The sequence below is a fragment of the Gopherus flavomarginatus genome, chromosome 13 (assembly GCF_025201925.1).
Source record: "Gopherus flavomarginatus isolate rGopFla2 chromosome 13, rGopFla2.mat.asm, whole genome shotgun sequence".
NCBI lineage: Eukaryota > Metazoa > Chordata > Testudines > Testudinidae > Gopherus > Gopherus flavomarginatus.
In genome coordinates this window covers 28730867-28748512 of record NC_066629.1, presented here as the reverse complement: position 1 = coordinate 28748512, position 17646 = coordinate 28730867, and the positions used below count along the sequence as shown (strand labels likewise).

At 50.7% G+C, this 17646-nt stretch overlaps 3 protein-coding genes across 12 annotated transcripts in view; 1 reads left to right on the top strand and 2 right to left on the bottom strand.

Annotated features, from left to right (window-relative positions):
- Positions 1-4107, top strand: part of IFT46 (intraflagellar transport 46) — a 48005-nt gene extending 43898 nt beyond the window's left edge. Inside the window, exon 14 of the mRNA XM_050922096.1 lies at positions 3379-4107. The gene's annotated coding sequence lies outside the window, so the exon portion shown is untranslated. The remainder of the gene's footprint in view (positions 1-3378) is intronic.
- Positions 1-10130, bottom strand: part of TMEM25 (transmembrane protein 25) — a 31306-nt gene extending 21176 nt beyond the window's left edge. For 2 of the 7 annotated variants that reach the window (XR_007769229.1, XM_050922090.1), the window contains exons 1-8: positions 9420-10130; positions 7148-7283; positions 6400-6711; positions 5038-5328; positions 2250-2381; positions 2049-2079; positions 1187-1287; positions 807-893 (exon numbers count right to left, since the gene is read on the bottom strand). Coding sequence is in view for 6 of the 7 variants with exons in the window: in XM_050922090.1 (XP_050778047.1) it covers positions 807-893; positions 1187-1287; positions 2049-2079; positions 2250-2381; positions 5038-5328; positions 6400-6711; positions 7148-7283; positions 9420-9440 (1111 nt within the window). In the remaining variant the exon portion in view is untranslated. Of the gene's footprint in view, positions 1-800; positions 1288-2048; positions 2080-2249; positions 2382-5037; positions 5329-6399; positions 6712-7147; positions 7485-8413; positions 8492-9419 lie in introns of those variants that run through there. The other 5 variants (XM_050922093.1, XM_050922094.1, XM_050922095.1 and 2 more) reach the window with 5 other exon arrangements.
- On the bottom strand, positions 9667-14646 carry TTC36 (tetratricopeptide repeat domain 36). Of its 4 annotated transcripts, XM_050922105.1 has the most exons (5): positions 13960-14646; positions 13661-13877; positions 11535-11723; positions 10349-10632; positions 9667-9762 (listed from the first exon to the last, which is right to left on the bottom strand). In XM_050922105.1, exons 2-4 carry the CDS (start codon positions 13674-13676, stop codon positions 10364-10366), a joined length of 474 nt encoding a protein of 157 aa, XP_050778062.1. In that variant the 5' UTR covers positions 13677-13877; positions 13960-14646; the 3' UTR covers positions 9667-9762; positions 10349-10363. The 4 variants fall into 4 exon arrangements, with proteins under 4 accessions (XP_050778062.1, XP_050778063.1, XP_050778059.1 ...); XM_050922106.1 differs by having other exon boundaries at positions 13082-14646; XM_050922102.1 differs by having other exon boundaries at positions 13661-14646.
- Between the last annotated feature and the right edge of the window lie 3000 nt (positions 14647-17646).

Below are 17646 nucleotides of genomic sequence, written 5' to 3'. Positions count from 1 at the left end.
GCCTTCACAACACCCTCTGGCAAAGAGTTCTACAGGTTGACTGTGCATTGTGTGAAGAAATACTTCCTTTAGTTTGTTTTAAACCTCCTGCCTATTTATTTTTTTCATTCAGTGAACCACTAGTTCTTGCATTATAGAATCATAGAACTGGAACAGATCTTGAGAGGTAATCTAGTCCAGTCCACTCAGGACTAAGTATTAGCTAGACCATCCCTGACAGGTGTTTGTCCAACCTGTTCTTAAAAATCCCCAATGATGGGATTCCACAGCCTCCCTACACAATTTATTCCAATGCTTTAACTAGCCTGACAGTAAGTTAGTTTTTCCTAATGTCCAACCTAAACCTCCCTTGCTGCAATTTAAGTCCATTGCTCTGAGTATAGGGCAAGAACAACAATTAACCTCTCCTCCATGTAACAACCTTTTATGTATTTGAAAAACTATTATGTCCTCTCTGTCTTCTCTTCTCCAGACTAAACAAACCCTATTTTTTTCAGTCTTCCCTCATAGGTCATGTTTTCTAGACCTTTAATCATTTTTGTTACTTTTCTCTGGACTTTCTCCAAATCTTGCCTGAAATTGGTGTCCAGAACTGGACATAATACTCCAGTTGAGGCCTCATCAGCACGAAGTAGAGCAGAAGAATTACTTCCTGTGTCTTGCTTACAACACTCCTGCTAGTACATCCCAGAATGATGAGCTGACACTGCACCCAGTAATGAGCCATTTGCACTAGTCCATCACAGGATGGAACCACCTTTCCCAGATCCACTCCCTGCCCCTAGAGGGCTGCCCAGACTCGTTACCTCTGTTACCAAGGCCCAGGCTGTTCTCTGGCTCTGACAGGGCATCGTCTTTCCGCTCGGTCTGGATTCCTGTGTCTCCATGGCTGGCTGTCAGGGGAAGGTGTTTGGAGTGAGGAGGAATCAGATGCATTGTATCCACATCTGTACTGCCCCCATCAGAGCTGGGACTCCCCTAGCTGGGGATACCAGTCCAATCCCAGTCCAGAGTACAGACCAACAATCAAAAGGGAAGCCGCTGCCCCGGACAGATGGAGGAAAGGAGTCCCGGGGAAAGGCTCACACTGGGTCAATGGGAAATCCCACCCCGTCTGCTATATCCAGCTGCACCCACCTCAGAAGGGACATCCCTCTGAATTGCCCGGTTCTGGTAAGGAACACACCTTTGGCCTCCTGCGTGAGGTCATTTAGTTGCAGGTTGGACGGGAGGGACATGTTCTCTCGTGGCAGTCGCACACTGTTCAGCTTCAGGTTGTTGGAATCACTGCAACAAGAATGAAGACTGAATGGCTGCAATAGCCCCTGCAGTGGCACAGCACATACTGCAGTGCAGGCCACTTGCCCAGAGGCTCTGCCCCCCCCCCGCCCGTTCATGCCTATGTGGTGGTAGATTTGGCTCAATCCGGGCGGGTTGGCAGGGCCTTGGAACACACAGCTGGGCTGGCCCTCAGCCCCTGCTGCTGCTACATCCGTGTCCCATGGAACCAGCGCTGCTCGAGGGGGGGAGGTCTGTATAGGGAGCCCTGCCCGCCTGGCAGGCACTGGACACTATCCACAGATAGCAGCTGGGGCCCCTCTGTGCAGTGAGTTGGCAGGAATCAGTCTAGCTCCCAAGGGCTCAAATTACAGCCCCAGCTGGCCACATAGGACTCTCCTCGTCCCCCCTACACAAGGTCTCCAAGACAGCAGGGTGTGGGTGCCCAGGCTGCCCATGCTCTGGGAATAGAAGACTCCAATCTCCAGTACTGTGAATCTGGCACCTTGCAACAATGCCAAACTTACCCCATCCCCAGGGGCCACCACATCGAGCTCAGCCAATCCTCATGTGCTTCTAGTGGCCCCAGACCCTCCCAAAGACTGCACATGCCAAAGCAGTGAAGGGGTTAAAGAGGCAGGCACAGGTGCATGGGGGCAGTGAGTGCAGGCTTCAGGCTGTTCTGGGAGGGGGATAAATAAGGCACTTTTACCCCTGCACCAAGTCCTGTCAGAACAGAGACCCCACAGCGAGGGGCAGGGGTGGGTTACCTCTGTGGCAGTGGCGTAGGTCCAGAGAGCCCTGGCAAAGGAGAGAGAGTGTTAGGGCCAAAGTTGACATCCTAGCCTTTCCACAGAGCTGGGTGCGGCAGGGGCACGTGACCCAAGTGGGTGGGGGAGGGAGCACTCCCAGGCCCAAAGAACAGCCCTGGTGTCCAGGGCACCGGCAGTGCAAGGACACATCCCTCTCACCTGACACCGCCTTCCCCTTCCTGCAGACGACACAGATGATGAGGGTGTTGAGGCAAAGGAGAGTTCCCAGTACCAAGGCTCCTCCAACAGTGACAGCCAGGAGGGGCAGCTCCACACGGGTATCCAGGAGACCTGCACCAGAGCCAGTCACCCGCATTAGAGACCTCTAGACACAGCACACACAGGCCTACGCCTCCCTTGGGCTGCGCTCACTAGCCATTCCCATATGGCTTCTATGGCTCCCCCATCACAGGTTCACAGATTCCAAGGCCAGGAGTGGCCACTGCCATCATCTAGTCTGACTTTATAACACAGGCCAGGGAACTTCCCCCAAATAATTCCCAGAGCAGCGATGGAGAGTCCACCACAACCCCAGCTACATTGTCCCAGTGCTTCATTACACTCCCCGGTAAACATGGACATCTTATTTCCAGTCTGAATTTGTCTAGCTTCAACTTCCAGCCCTTGGATCTTGTTCTACCTCTCTCTGGTAGATTGAAGGGCCCATTATTAAATATATGCTCCCCATGTACATATTATAGACTGCAATCAAGTCACTCCTTAACCGTCTCTTTGCTAAGCTACATAAATTGTGCTCTTTGAATCTATCACTATAAAGCACATTTTCTAAGCCTTTAATCATTCTGATAGCTCTTCCCTGACCTCTCTCCAATTTATCAATATCCCCCTTCAATTGCAGACACCAGAACTGGACACAGGATTCCAGCAGTTGTCGCACCAGTGCCAAACACAAAGATTAACTAATCTCTACTCCTGCTCGAGACTCCCCTATTTATGCATGCCAAGATCGCAGTAACATTTTTGGCCACAGCATCACACTAGTAGCTCATGTTCAGCTGATTATCCACCATGACTCCCAAGTGTTTTTCAGAGTCACTGCTTCCCAGGCTAGAGTCCCCCATCCTGTGAGTATGGCCTGCACTCTTTGCTTCTAGATGGATACATTTACATTTAGCCCTATTAAAATGTATATTTTGTTTGCTTGCACCCAGTTTACCAAGCAATTCAGATCACTCTGATTCAGTAACCTGTCCTTTTCACTGTTTACCACTCCCCCAATATTTAGGCCACCTGCAAACTTTATCAGTGATTTTATGTTTTCTTCCAGGTCATTGATAAAAGTGTTAAACAGCATAGGGCCAAGAACCAGTCCCTGCGGGACCCCACTGGAAACACACAGTGCTGATGATGATTCCCCATTTACAGTTACATTTTGAGACCCATCAGTTAGCCAGTTTTTAATCCATTTACTGTGCTGTGTTCATTTTATAGTCTACTTTTCTTAATGAAAATGTTATGCAGTACCAAGTTAAATGCCTTCCAGAAGTCTATTTCATCAATACTTTTACGTTTATCAACCAAATTTGTAATCTCCTCAAAAAAAGATATCAAGTGATTTGACAGGATCTATTTTCCATGTACCCATGTTGATTTGCATTAATTACATCCTTCTTTAAATCTTTATTAACCAAGTCCCATATTAGCCACTGCATTGTCCTGCCCAGGATCGAAGTCAGGTTGACAGGCTTACAATCACCTGGGTTGTCCCATTTAATCTTTTTAAAAAATTGGTACATTAGCTTTCTCCTAGTCTTCTGGAACTTCCCCAGTGCTCCAAGCCTTATTGGAAATAAACAAAAATAGTTCACTGATCGCCTCAGCCAGCTTACTAAAATTTTTTGGATGCAAGTTATCTGGACCTGATTATTTAAAAATGTCTAGCTTCTGTTTAACACTCTCCAGACATATTAGTGGAATGGAAAGTATTATCATCACCATGTGATGAGATTATATCATCTGTTTTTTCCCCAAATACAGAACAGAAATATTTATTGAACACTTCTGCCTTATCTGCATTCTTACTGATAATTTTACTATTTCCATCTAGCAGTGGACTGATACAATTGTTAGGATTCTTTTTATTCCTAATATATTTTTAAAAGTCCCTAAGGAGAAATCTGTGGCCAGCAGAGTTGTGTCCTTTTGCTTCCCTTATTAATTTTCAACAATTCTTAACTTCTGATTTATAATCCTTATTATTAACTTCCCCTTTCTTCCATGTGTTTTATATATGTGCCTAAAAGCCCACAAGGAAGAACACACCATGTTGGTTAAAAAACCTGGTTTAAAGGTTATCAGGTTTAAACCTGGTTTAAACCAGGTCGGTTTCTTAACCTACACGGTGTTCTTCCATGTGGGCTTCTAGGCATCTAGTAAGGTGTGAACGTATTCCCAACTATCATTCACATTTTTTCTTCCTCTCAGCTGATTTGGCTCATAATTACTCTCAGCTTTGGGACACTGCGCCTCAGAAGGATAACATGACTCTCTACATTCACTACCCAGTTCCCCCAAAGTGGAGCAGGGAGCGTCAAGCACAGCTGGGCTCCTCTGTAAAATTGTTCTCACAAAACAGAGATGCTTTCTGGGGGAGGAAGTAAGATACAGGGCTTTCCCCTCCAGGAGGCACTGGCTCTAATCCTGCCCCAGGGCAGGGGTGTGCATATTGGGGAGATAAAGGAGTATCAGCTCCTCTACAGGGCAGTAATAGGAAAGATGTGTCCATCCTCACTAGCTCTCAGAACATCCAGTTCCACCATGGACATCCCCTCACTCAGGCACTTGCCCCACAGTCCTGCTTGCATGGGCTGCAGCCTCTCCCACCCTTGCTGGATTTGTGGATCGCCACAGATGAGATGTGGGGGAAGGGCCCTGATTCTGCAACGCTCTCCACCTCAGTGCCCAACGCCCAGAGAGTCCCACTTACCCGGTGGCAGGATGGAGGAGTTGGTTATGCCCACGTTGTTGGCAGCAGTGAAAGAGAAGTTCTTGGCCACACTACTGAGCTGCACCTGCACGGTGTGGTTGGTCAGCCAGGGGTAGCTCTTGGTGTCCAGGATGAGGAAGTCGGACGTATTCACCATCACGTGCCCATCCTGGTCTATCCAGGTGATGCTGGCTGGGGGGTTGGCCCGCACCAGGACGAAGAGAACCATGAAGAGACCTGGGTCCTTGGCCTCCTGATACTTGGCGTTCATCGTCACAATCTCCGGTTTAACTAGGCAAGAAGGGACACAAACCAAATGTGTATAAGACAAAGCTGGTCCCTGGTCTTGAACCTAGTGAATGCTGACCCTGGAGAGGCAGCAAAGTCAGCTGAGGACGGGGAGTGGGGTGTAGTGTTTAGAGCAGGGATCTGGGGGTCACGGCTTCCAGCTGTGGGCTGGGAGCAGGGGCTTGTGAGCTGAGGGGCAGGGTTCCTCTGCCAGAGTTGAATTTGGTCTCTTGTCTCAGCGATGGGAGGGAAAACCCATAATTTCATGTTTGTGCAGCACTTTAAGGAGGAGGCTTCGTTATCATTAGTACCAGATTCAGATCAGTGTCCTGTGTTCTCTGCACATCTGACTACAAGGTGCAGGGCTCAAATCCCTCAGGTGCTGGCAGCACAGAGCTCCTGAGAGCCCAAATTAGCTGCTAATGAGAGACAGCCTCCCTGCAACTGGCCAGGGCATCCAGGGCACTGCACAATTAACTCCTTCCAGTCCAGCCCCAGCTCTGGCTGTCTCCTTGGTCCAGACACACAAGCATGGATGGGAAGGAAGCCTCTCCCATTCCATCATGTCTAACTGCCTGGGACTTGGCTGGAGAAAGTGCAGGAGGGGCCTTGTTAGCCTCTCTGTTCAGGGGAGCTTAGCCCAACCCTTCCTCAGATCTCCAGCAAAATACATTTGGTGGAGCCCAGGGTACTGTGTCCACCTCAGAGCTCTGTATGACCAGCTGCCTCTGCTTGGGGTGCGAGCCAGGACTGAGGAGCAGCAGCAAAGCTGGGGGCAAAGTGGAAGGGCTGGAATAATAGGGTCAGGATGGAGGGGCACAGGCAGAGTTTAGGAGGAGAGAAGGGGCAGGGCTGGACTAGCCAGGGCCATGGCTTGGAATCAAGGGGTATTAGCAGAGCTGTAGAGGGAAAGAGGGGGCACGGCTAGAATAGCAGAGGGGCTGCAAGCTGGGATTAAGGTGTGTGTTGTGGGGAGGGTTGCCTCTTGGTCTCTCCCCTAATGAGTTCTCCGGACAAAGGACCTGGCCCACAAGGAGCAGGAGCCCTGGCAAAGCCCAAGGAGCCAGCCCTTACACTGCACGTTGAGGAGCACTGAGGCGTTGGAGATCTTGCCAGAGGCCGGGTCAATCAGTGAGCAGTTCAGTTCCCTGTCTGCGCGCTGTGCCGTAACTGTGAAAGTGCTGGAGCTCTGCTCAAAGGCCTCAGCCAAGGTGGTCAACACTGTGGAACCATTGGTCTCCTGCTTCTTGCCGTTCAGGTACCAGGTGAGCATGGGCACGGCCTGCCAGCTGTCCACCTGGCAGGTGAAGTCCCGGCTCTCATCCTCCTGCATGGTGCTCACCAACAGTGACTGCCCGTTAATCTTGGGATCTGGTTCCCCCAGCCCTGCCAGGGAATCAGGACGAAAAGCCATCAAAGCAGCACACTTGAGCCAGGAGCTCATCCTATGCCCCCCCTCCCACTCCATACACTCCAGGGATCCATTTGACTAACACAGAAGCAGGCTCTAGCCAGCTGGACCAAGTCTCTGGAGGCTCTGAATCTAAGCAGGGCTGCTTTGAGCTGGCTGAGGCAGCTGCTGGAGAACACTGCAGCAGACCAGGTAAAGGAGTCTGGTAGGCACCAGGAGTCTCCTGCCTCACAGCCAAGGCAGAGACCTAGGTTCGGTGCCTGTTCGCTCAGTTTCAGGGGGCCCCTCAAGCTGGGATGGAGGCAGGGGGCAAGTCCAGTCCCAGAACAGCATGAACTCTCCATGCACAGGGCCCAGGCCTGCCCAGCACCCCCCAGGGCATGGAGACTCTCCTCCACGCAAGGGCCTTACCTGAATGCACCAGCGCCTCAATGTGGAGCAGCAGCAGCAGCAGCAGGTGGGAGAGGGCAGCACCACAGCCGGCCAGGTTCCTGGTGAGCCCCATCTGTGCTCTCGTTGGGTCCTCAGTTTCATCAGTGCCCCAGCGCTAGGAGAGAGTCAGATGGTACCTGAGGGCCATGGAGAGAGTGAACTTGGGTCTGTTGCCTGTGTGGCCAAGCAAGGGGGTGATCACTGCCCCAGGTGTTAGCCAGGTGAACAGTGCAGTGCGTCTGCCCATGCACACACATGCAGGGGGCACAAGGGCAGGGCGCACACACGTGGGGCACACAGGCATGCAGGGGGCGCACAGGCAGGGCGCGCACACACACAGGCATGCAGGAGGCACACACATGGGGGGGCACACAGGCATGCAGGGGGCACACGGGCAGCGCACACACATGGGGGACACACAGGCATGCAGGGGGCACATGGGCATGCAGGGTGCACACACATGGGGGGGCACACGGGCAGGGTGCACACACATGGGGCACATGGGCACACATGGGCACACACATGGGCACACACGGGCATGCAGGGGGCACATGGGCACGGCGCGCACACACATGGGGGCACACGGGCAGGGCGCACACACATGGGGCACACGGGCATGCAGGGGGTACACGGGCAGGGTGCACACACATGGGGGGCACACGGGCATGCAGGGGGCACATGGGCAGGGCGCACACACAAGCATGCAGAGGGCACACGGGCAGGGGGCACACACATGGGGGCACACGGGCGGCACACGGGCAGGGCGCACACACATGGGGGCACACAGGCAGCGCACACACATGGGGGGCACACAAGCATGCAGAGGGCACACGGGCAGGGCGCACACACATGGGGGGCAAACACATGGGGGCACACAGGCGGCACACGGGCAGGGCGCACACACATGGGGGCACACGGGCAGCGCACACACATGGGGGGGCACACAAGCATGCAGAGGGCACACGGGCAGGGCGCATACACGGGGGCACACAGGCAGGGTGCACACATGGGGGGCACACGGGCATGCAGGGGGCACACAGGCAGGGCGCACACGCATGGGGGGGCACAAGGGGGCACAGAGGCAGGGTGCACACATGGGGGGGCACACGGGCATGCAGGGGGCACACACACACGGGTTGGAGGCCCACAGGACACCTGCCGCAGAGGAGCCCGGGGTGCGCGCGGGCTGCAGCCGATGCCCCGGCCCCTGCCGGGGGAGGCTCGCCCAGGGCGGCGGCCACTTACCTGGGGGCGCTGCAGGGGCCGCAGGCAACGCGCCGCCCAGCCCGGCAAGGCGGTGCAGAGCGCGCGGCCCCCCGGCCCGGCTCCAGCAGCCCGACGCGAGCAGAGCGGAGCGGACCTGTCAGGCCCTGGCTCCGCGCCCGGCCGCTGCAGTCCCAGCCTCGCTTGGGGCCGGCGCTGCAGCGTGGCCGCGAACCCCATTGGCTGGAGGGTGGAGCCAAAGGGCCCGGCCTGAGCACCAATCCGCACCGGCTCGGTTCACCGGGGGCCGCGGGCTCGTGTGAACGCTTAGTTCGGATGAAGTGGTTCTACTGTGATTTTTACCGCACACCGTTACTACGTAAAATGCCCTTTGACAATCCTAGAGCCCTGCTGCAGGCTAGGATGGACCTGATTCTGACCCAGCTTAGAACTAGAAGTTACCTTCGGAAACAAAATGAAAAGAGGGTTAAAAAAAAGCCCGTCAAGAGGGGTGTTTGCCATGATTTCAAATGGGAAATGTTGGGGGTTAGACAGGCCCTGGGCGTCAGCCCTGGAGCCCTAAACACAGCAGCATCATGCTGAGCCCGGAGAGGGAGTGCAATCAAGTTAAAGCAGTAGGAAAGCAATCAGTACACAAACCACAATCTAACAGGAGCACAGAGAGGCCCAGTCAGGATCAAGGCTCCATCGAGTTAAGTGCTGAATGTGCACACTGAGAGAGTTCCTGCCTCAGAAACGCCAACCGTTTAAAAAGGCAAGCCACACCAATGAAGGAACCGAGGCATAAAGACTAAGTGACTGGCCCGTGATCCCACCGTGAGTCAGGACCAGAGCAGGGAAACGAATCCTGTTTCCAAAGACCCTGTCCAGTGCACTGCCTAGTGGGCTACTGTTACTGAGCCTAGGCCAGTCTAGTTCAGCCCCAGCTGAGCTGAGTGACATGTGAACAGAAGAACCCAATGGCTACATTTGCTAGGGACACCGGAAGGGGCGGGGTTTTTCTGAGCACTCTTTCATTACTACTTACATCTAAAAGTAGAAAGAACATGGATTACACCAGGACAACTGGAGCCAATCACCAGTCAAACTACAGAGTTTATTTGTGACAGGGAAGAACAATGCCCAAGGTGAGGCAGCGTCAGCTCTTCTCTGAAGCAGGGAAGCGTGAGAAACGGCCGCAGGAGAGGCCTGTCCGGAATATGGTGCAATTCTGATCCAGCTGATCCACTCAGGAGGTTCTAAAGCTTTACCACAAATGACAAATGCTTCTGGGGAGGAAGTGGTTTGTGCTGGTTTGTACACGGTGCCCAGCTCCTGGGGAGTCCCTGCCAGGTGCCTCACCTGCCTGGAAGCCTCATCTGGGAACCAGCCTGTGACAAAGACACTGCAGATCATGCTCTGTGCCAGGCCAGTGGAGGCTGCCAGGACTGAGATGCCTCAGGCTCTGCAAAAGACAAACTTCCCCACAAACATCTGGGCGTTGCTCAGGATGCACCGATCTAGGCCAGTGGTTCTCAACCAGGGGGCCGCAAGCAGGTTTGGCATTAGAATTTCTAGGGCCCAGGGCAGAAAACCAAAGCCTTGCTGCATAGGACTGCAGCCCAGGGTCCTGAGCCCCACCACCTGTGGCTGAAGCCTGAGCAACTTAGTTTTGCATGGCCCCCTGTGGCACAGGGCCCTAGACAATTGCCCTGTTTGCTACCTGCTAATGCCAGCCCCCGGCTTTTATATGCAGAAAAAGTTGTGCTGGCACAGTTGGACCATGGAGTTTTTATTTTGGAGGGGGGGGGGGGCCTCAAAGAAAATGGTTGAGAACCCCTGATCTGGGCTACCCTTGCCCCAGTGGAGAGCTCAGGATTCTATGTGGGGTAGGTGGAGGGCATCCCGTCTGCCTGGCCCAGCAGAATGATTCATTAGCAACCCTCTCCCCCAGAACAATCCCAGCTGACCCCTTGCCTGGACAGATGGGCTCTAGTTGCTTCCCTGGATGTCTGGGTTCTGCAGCTTCCTCATCATTTCCAACAGCATCTGGTTGCAGAGCGCTGAATAGGGATTCATTAGGACCAGCTGGTGCTGAGCAAAGGCGCTACCCAGTCTGGCTCCCTGCTCAAAATCCTGCCTGGCATTATCCTCGTGCCCCTCCAACACACTGATGAGACCTCGCTGTACAAAGCACTGGCATGCCACCCGGCCTGTGCCCCCACTCAGGTGCAGGGCTGTGTCCAGGTCCTGCAGGGCACCTGTGTGGAGACAGCAGGCAGAAAGGAAGAAGGGTGAACTCTGTCTGCCCTTGGTCAGTGTAATGTGCTGGAACTCAGCTGTGGGCTTCTGGGGGTTCAGATCCATGATTACTATTCACAGCACTAGATACTTTCCATTGCCTTCTGCTGGAAGAGCAAAGTATTATCCCTCTCGTACAGATGGGGCACATGAGAGTGGCCAGAGCCATCCTCGGAGGAGATCTCAGAGCTGAGATGCTGGAACAACATTTTCAAAATAAAACAACAGTGTCCTTTCGTGAGGACTTGTTTTAGGGTCATGAAATGTTCATTCAATAGACAAAAAAGCGCCTATTTTCTATGCTGGGCACCAGCTCCTGACCCATCCACAGCATGGGCAGGTTTTCAGAGGGGAGAGATTTTCACGGTAACTTGTTCTGAATGTATCTATTATGGAACACGGACCAAGAATCATGAACATTGACTGTGAGCCCCATGCACCTCCAGTTGCATCTTTACTCATCCTACTCCACTCCAAACCCCGTTCATAACCCTGAAAGCGTGTTCCTGGTAAATACAGAGCAAATTCTACCCAGTGTTACTACACATTGGAACAAACAATAGGACCAAAAAAATGGGCATTTCAGGACCCACAAAGGAAAGTCCTGGGTCACATGGACATCACATGAAAAATTGGGTACCAAGTCAGGATTGAACCTAGGAGTTCTTGGCTCCCGATGCTGAGCTTAGAACCTTCTTCTCTACTGTGTGCTATTCACATATGTTGTGCTGTGACTGCATTGCTGCACATCAGACCCCACGCCTGGCCCAGTCACCCCTAGAACCAGTCAGACCATCTGTTTGCAGTCCTCCCCAAGGTAACTGCCAACCCAGGTGTGATGGGCATGACTCCCCTAATTTACCTGCCACATCCCCTCGGAGACGAAGGGCCTGAGCACGGTTGTTGTAGCATGAGGCTCGTTCTGGAAGGAGCTGAATGGCCTGGCTGAATCTCTCAAGGGCCGTGTTCACATCTCCCGATTCAGCCGCCAAAACCCCCTGCAGCTCCAGGTCTTTGACTTGCTCCAGCAGCTCTGAGGCGAAAGCTCCATCTGTGACATGTATAAAGGAAAAGCCTCATTTATGCAGCGCTTTGGGCAGACACCGATCTTGGGGGTGGTGGTGGTAACGGGGGGTGATCCCCTGTTCCAGACCAGGGCACAGTGAAGGGAGAGAGTCTCACCACCACCAGACATGGGACAGAAGAGCCTACGGAACCAGGGATTAATATGGGGGCTCTGAGCTAATCTTGGGCTCTGCTTTCCTGATCCACCAAGGGTTGAGAGAGGTGCCCAGGCATGTCATGGGTTGTTGTGACAGCAGATCCCCATTAGGCACCTTTTCTCAGGCAGGTATGCAGACTGGGCAGCAGGCTGCATTTAAATCCAACATGCAGTTTAATTTCCACACACACATTCAGATTCACCTAAACCTGCTGCCCCAAAGAGAGATCAGGAACCTCAGTGCAAAGTGCGTGGGTCCTGGCCCCAAGGCCAAAGTGTCCAAGCTGCTCCAATATGAATTAGAAGAGGAACTTCCCTGTCTCCTGCATGATCCCTTTCCACAGGATTGCTTGGCCCAGGGGTGGGTCCGATGGGATCTACTCAGCACTCTGATCCAGGCCAGACTCTTTGGTTATTTATAACAATTTTGTGCGTTTGGGGGAAGGCAACGTGGCCCTGAGATGCCTGCACAGGCACCACTCAAACCAACTGTATTGGTGCTCCTGGCAGGACAGTCTGCCAGGCCCAAAGATGCTTCAGTAACTGGCCGAATGTAGAAAGCAGGCTGAGGTGATCAGGCAGATATTTGCTTCCACTTTCTGTAATTGTGGCCCTGCTCTGTGGGCCCTCCCCCAATTCCCAGCTGCACCATTATCTGGTAAGGAATAATAGATGCAGGGACTTGCTGTTCTCTTCTCATTTAAGTGACAGACATGCAGCATAGCAAGAGGCAAGCAGGCAGCTCTCTTGCATCACTTTGTCTGCATTGTAGAGATTTTCCCCTCCGGGGCTGAGAAGAGCTTTCAGGGCCCCAGTCCCATTAGGGTCCAGTTAGTCCAACTGGCATGTCTTTCTAGAGATCAGCATGCTCTCCTTCCAGCTCCTAGTGAGTTCTGTCCTAGCTTCCAAGGCCCCATCAGTTACTGCCAGGGGAAACTGGATCATTCCACAACATCCCTGTGACTAGTTCTTCCCCGGTGCAGCTCCACTGACTTCTCTTGGATTACAGCAGTGCCATTGTTCCCAGTGAAGGCAGTTCTTCCCTTCATTAACCAATGCCAGTGTACACCACCTCAGTGGCAAAGTCCGCCACTGGGAAGGGTAAATCACAGCTACTGCACAGACATTTAGTTACCAGCAAGAATCTGAGGCGCCCGAGGTACAACTGCTGCTGAATCAAACCTCACCTTCCCCTTGGATTGCCACTGCCGCCTCTTCCTCATCTAACCCAGGGATATCCCCAAAAGGAGTATTGGGGTTAAAGATCGTTTGCAGAATCGCTCTGTCCTTGGCTGTAGCCATGTTTAACAGCACAGTGGGAGGCAGGAAAAGGCACCTCTAGCAAGCCAGGAATGAGATCTGGAGACACAAGTGGGGGACTGGCCTAAAAACAGCCAATAGGAGTGGGGGAGGAGATGAGGGCACTGCACTGCAGTGCAGAGCAGCAGGGGAAGTTAATGTTCACATGCCCCTTTGGCCAGTGGCAGAATGCTAGAGGCAGATAAAGCCTCCAGAGGGCCTGCTGGCTGTTAACTGCAGGCAAGGACAGCAGTGGAATTGCAGGGTCCAGACATTCAAAATGTCAAAGGTGAGCTGAACTCACTAAAACCATCGCAGGTATTGAGATCAGTAACAGGATGTGTGTGGGAGAGGGCAGGGAAAGGGATTCTAGCCCCACTCAAAGCACTACCAGTTTCTACTGTACAGACATGGAAATAAACTGGACGCACTTTCAGGTCATTGCTAAATCTTGACAGTTTTCTTACACGCCTCCTCTGGCATCGGACTTTCCGCCCTGCATACACAGCCAAAATTGTTGTCCAAGCCCGGATCCCTGAATGTCTTGGCTACAGAACCCTCTCCTCATCTGGCCTGGACTCCTGCACCCTTACTCCCCTTTTGTCTTCACCAGGCTTCTGCCAAGACCTTATTCTTGGGATTCTGACGTCAGGCCCCAAGTCGCTCTGCCAGCTCCTCCTTCACCTGTATATCAAATAAAAGATACTTGTCTTTACCTTCAAGGCAGTTCATAATGTTGCCCCACTCCACTTGGTGACCTACTTACCTATGGTGATGTCAACCTGTGTTCGCTTTGCCAGTGTTCCCAGTCTTCATTGCTCACGAGGCAGTTTCTCCCTCAGACACCTCCGTGCTGGCTCCATGCCTGAGGAAAACCCCTGATAAAATCCCCACTGTCACTGTCTTGTCCGCCTCAGGATGCCCCTCTGGATGGTTCTCCAGGCACCACAGCAAAGGGCATTCCTGGACAGGCGACAAGCAGGGCCTGTTCTTCCACTTCTTTCCTTTGCCCTCAACTGAAACCAGCCAACCACCATCCACGAAACTAACCCAGCAGGGCCAATTCCTCCCAATTCATTGGATTGTTTGTTGTATACGCATCCCCTCAGTGTAGCTGTGACTTCTGGCTGGCTGTGCAGTGCCCTGCAATGCAGCCCCAGCCCCAACCCCAACGGAGGCCTTTGGGCTCTACCAGCGTATAAATATTGACTACACTAATGTCGCTAACTTTCCTGCCATTGAGTTCCATAATGCTTTGAACTAATTCTGCATCACAGACCAAGATGATAGGGAGATGCTGAATAGATGTGAATGTTTCTGTTTCCTGAAGAGCTTAGAACATGGCTACCCAATGCCAAAGTACAATCCCACACACAAGTCACAAAGTACACACACAGTCTTGGCACAGGGTCTGCTTAACACCTGGGTGATTTTTACAAATGGTGTTTCACTTGTTCTGTGACCATGAAGGATCAAGGACTTGGAAGGAATGAGGCCTCCTTCCTTACCCTTCAAAAGCTCACTCTCCATTAGTCCTGCTGCCTGCACCATCATCTCCATAAGCAACTCTGCTCAATATCCCAGAGCTTTCAGAAGCCAATTCACAATTGCCTTGTTTTTCGCTTCTTCCCTCTCTACATACCTTTTACCCCAGCCACTTGTACCCCTTCATACAGCGCCAGCCACACTACTGCAGGAGACTCCTCTTCAGCTCCTGGCAAACATAAAGGAAGCTTGAATTCCACACTATCCATCCTCAAACCTCCCAAGCACAGTTTTCTCCCCCGTCTGTACTGTCTAACTTTTCTTTCATGACATCACTGCAGGCCCTTATGTTTCAAGGTTACCTGGCAAGAACCATCCCGTTTTGAGGCAGGGACTCATTTCTTTCACAGCGCAACAGTCACATCTATGGCACTACAACACAAACAGTAACAATGAAGCCACGATACCAATGTGCCTTTTCTGAAGAAAGGGTGATTCATATGATGAGGCTGAGCGATGGCGGCACTGGAACACCTTCTCTCCAGCTTTTTAAAAATAAAGTAAATCAAGAGTCACCCTCTGCAGCAATAAACTTGACATGTTTATTAATTAAACTATCACTTAAATAAAAAAAAGTGCATAGAAAATAAACATGTTTAAAAACTCCTTTTTGTTTTTTACAACTATATACACTTTTTTATTTTTACATTCAGTCTTTCGCAGAGCTTTCAGCATTGTTTTTTTTTTACTATTAAAGTAATTCCTTCATCCCTGTGACAGGGAGTTAACACTGATGTACTTTAGACATTTCCTTTTTTCTTTTTTTTTCCTTTTTTTTTTTTAAACCAGAAGCTTGGAAGAACACAAGAAAAAAAGAAATAAAAAGATCTGTTATACATGATAAGTTGTCGAGAAACGTATTATTTCTAGAACATAACCTTGCCATTGTAGAGCTTTTTTTTTTTTTTGAACAATTATTCACCTACCTGTATTTACTAAAGAGACTGTTAAGTTTAATAAAAGAAACACCACAAGTATAGTTCTTGGTTGATAGACAAAGCTACAGTACCTTGTTAAAAAGATACCAGGAAAGCACAGAACACATTTTCCCTATATGCAGGTGGTACCCCAACATTCATAACCAAAATAAAATAAAATAAAATAAAAAAAATAAAAAAAAACCCCAAAACAAGTTGTACAAGTACTGACTGGTAACGTTGAAGGTCAGAAAAATCCTCAAGCAGGGAACCTGTGGGCTAAGTATTTCATTGCTGCAGCAAGCTCCTGAACGTTTATGCTGTCACTCTTCAAGCTGAGATGTTCTACACTAGTGCCAAGCAAGCCCCCTTTGGTTTACATTTGGTAACCCAGAAGTACACAGCTTGATTATTTTTCCTGCCTTTGTTAACAACTGTAACACAATCCTTATCTATAGTGTTAAGAGAATTAAAAGCCATGGACCGATACTGAACTAGGCTTCATTACACGGTGCATTACTATATTAGTTCCTATATATACCATATTTATAGTTATAAAAAAAACTTGCAAGTGTGTTGAGTATGGACCAGTAGTATGGGTTTGAATGGCATGATTCTGCACAAAGACCATCTTGCTGAAGAACCTGGTATTGCTTGGAAATGAAAGAAAATGAAAGAAAAAGAGTATACCCAGCCCTTTGCAATGACCCGCTTTTCCTTTAAAAAAATTGGTTTGTACAAATAAGAATAAACGCCGTAAGGTTTGACTTTTAGTATTTTCAGATATCATGATCTATGTCAGTCCTTATAAAATATACATTCATATACGAGGAAGCTGCATTGTGCTCACGATTAGCCTGGGCAGGACAGGATTAAAGGGCACATAGGCCTGTTTCTTACAGATGAATCATTGAAAACTTAAATACTAGCTGCCAAGGCTTCTCCCCACCTTCCTTTTATTGGTTTTAAATTGTAAGTGACTGGAAACATCTGTGCTGGAAATAGACTGGTGAGAACAATGGAAGTGGAGAGCCATGGGGACCCCGGCCCGGCCTGTAGATCAGCACAATTCAGCTTCTCTGGTTTACAGACAGTTTCACTGGCCACAGTGGCTGCTAGGTAAGGCAGCCACAACAGGTATAGCAGCAAAGCATTCAGTGAGCTGGATCTTCTACCACATTCTAGCCTGATCCATTTGCGCTCTCAGTCCTCATGGTAGAGGAAATTTCTAGTGCCCGGTTCTCAGAGGGACTCAGGTGGTATCTCTCATCTGTTTTCTCCTTCACTTGTTTTTTCCCCCCTCTTCTTGTGTTTTTTTCCCAAGGGGGTTTGTGGGAGCAGTGTTTCCTGATCAGAGCATGCTCTTAGTGTGGATTTCTGGTGAGGACTCAGTTTTGCTTATCAAATAGCTGATAGCTACACAGATTTTTGGCAAGAGACAAGAATGGGATTGTTGTCAGCTGCAGAGGCTGATTCTCTGCCAGATTAAGGGATATCAGCAGGAGGGAGAAGGGGAAAAATGATTGAACTAGACCATTCTGAAGTTAAAATTCACTGGTGTGTCCAGCACTGGACCTGTCCCCCGCCACTGCCACGAAGAGCTGTCTCTAGGGATGCTGAGCTGAGATTTCCCCAGACATGCTTTCTGGCCTCTCAGTGTGTGTGCATTCCCAAACTGTCAGTGCATCAAATCATTTCAGTAACACGTGCAGCTTTGACTTTGATTTTTCCTTTACAAAAAGTCTTACAAAATAATAAATCACACAGTGCAATAAAAAAAGGAAACAGTAATTCCTGACCCTTCTGAGTGCTGCATTTCATTCTCAGGTCAGAGGAAGAGGTCTCTGGGGTTGAATGGCACAAATACATAGTGCTAGGCGGTGAGCGCTAAGGAGTTATTAGTCAATGCTGTCCAATTTCCATAGATGGCTGCTGATGCTGTTTCACAGCAGCCTTTCAATTTGCTAATTCAGCAATTTGTAGATGGCCTG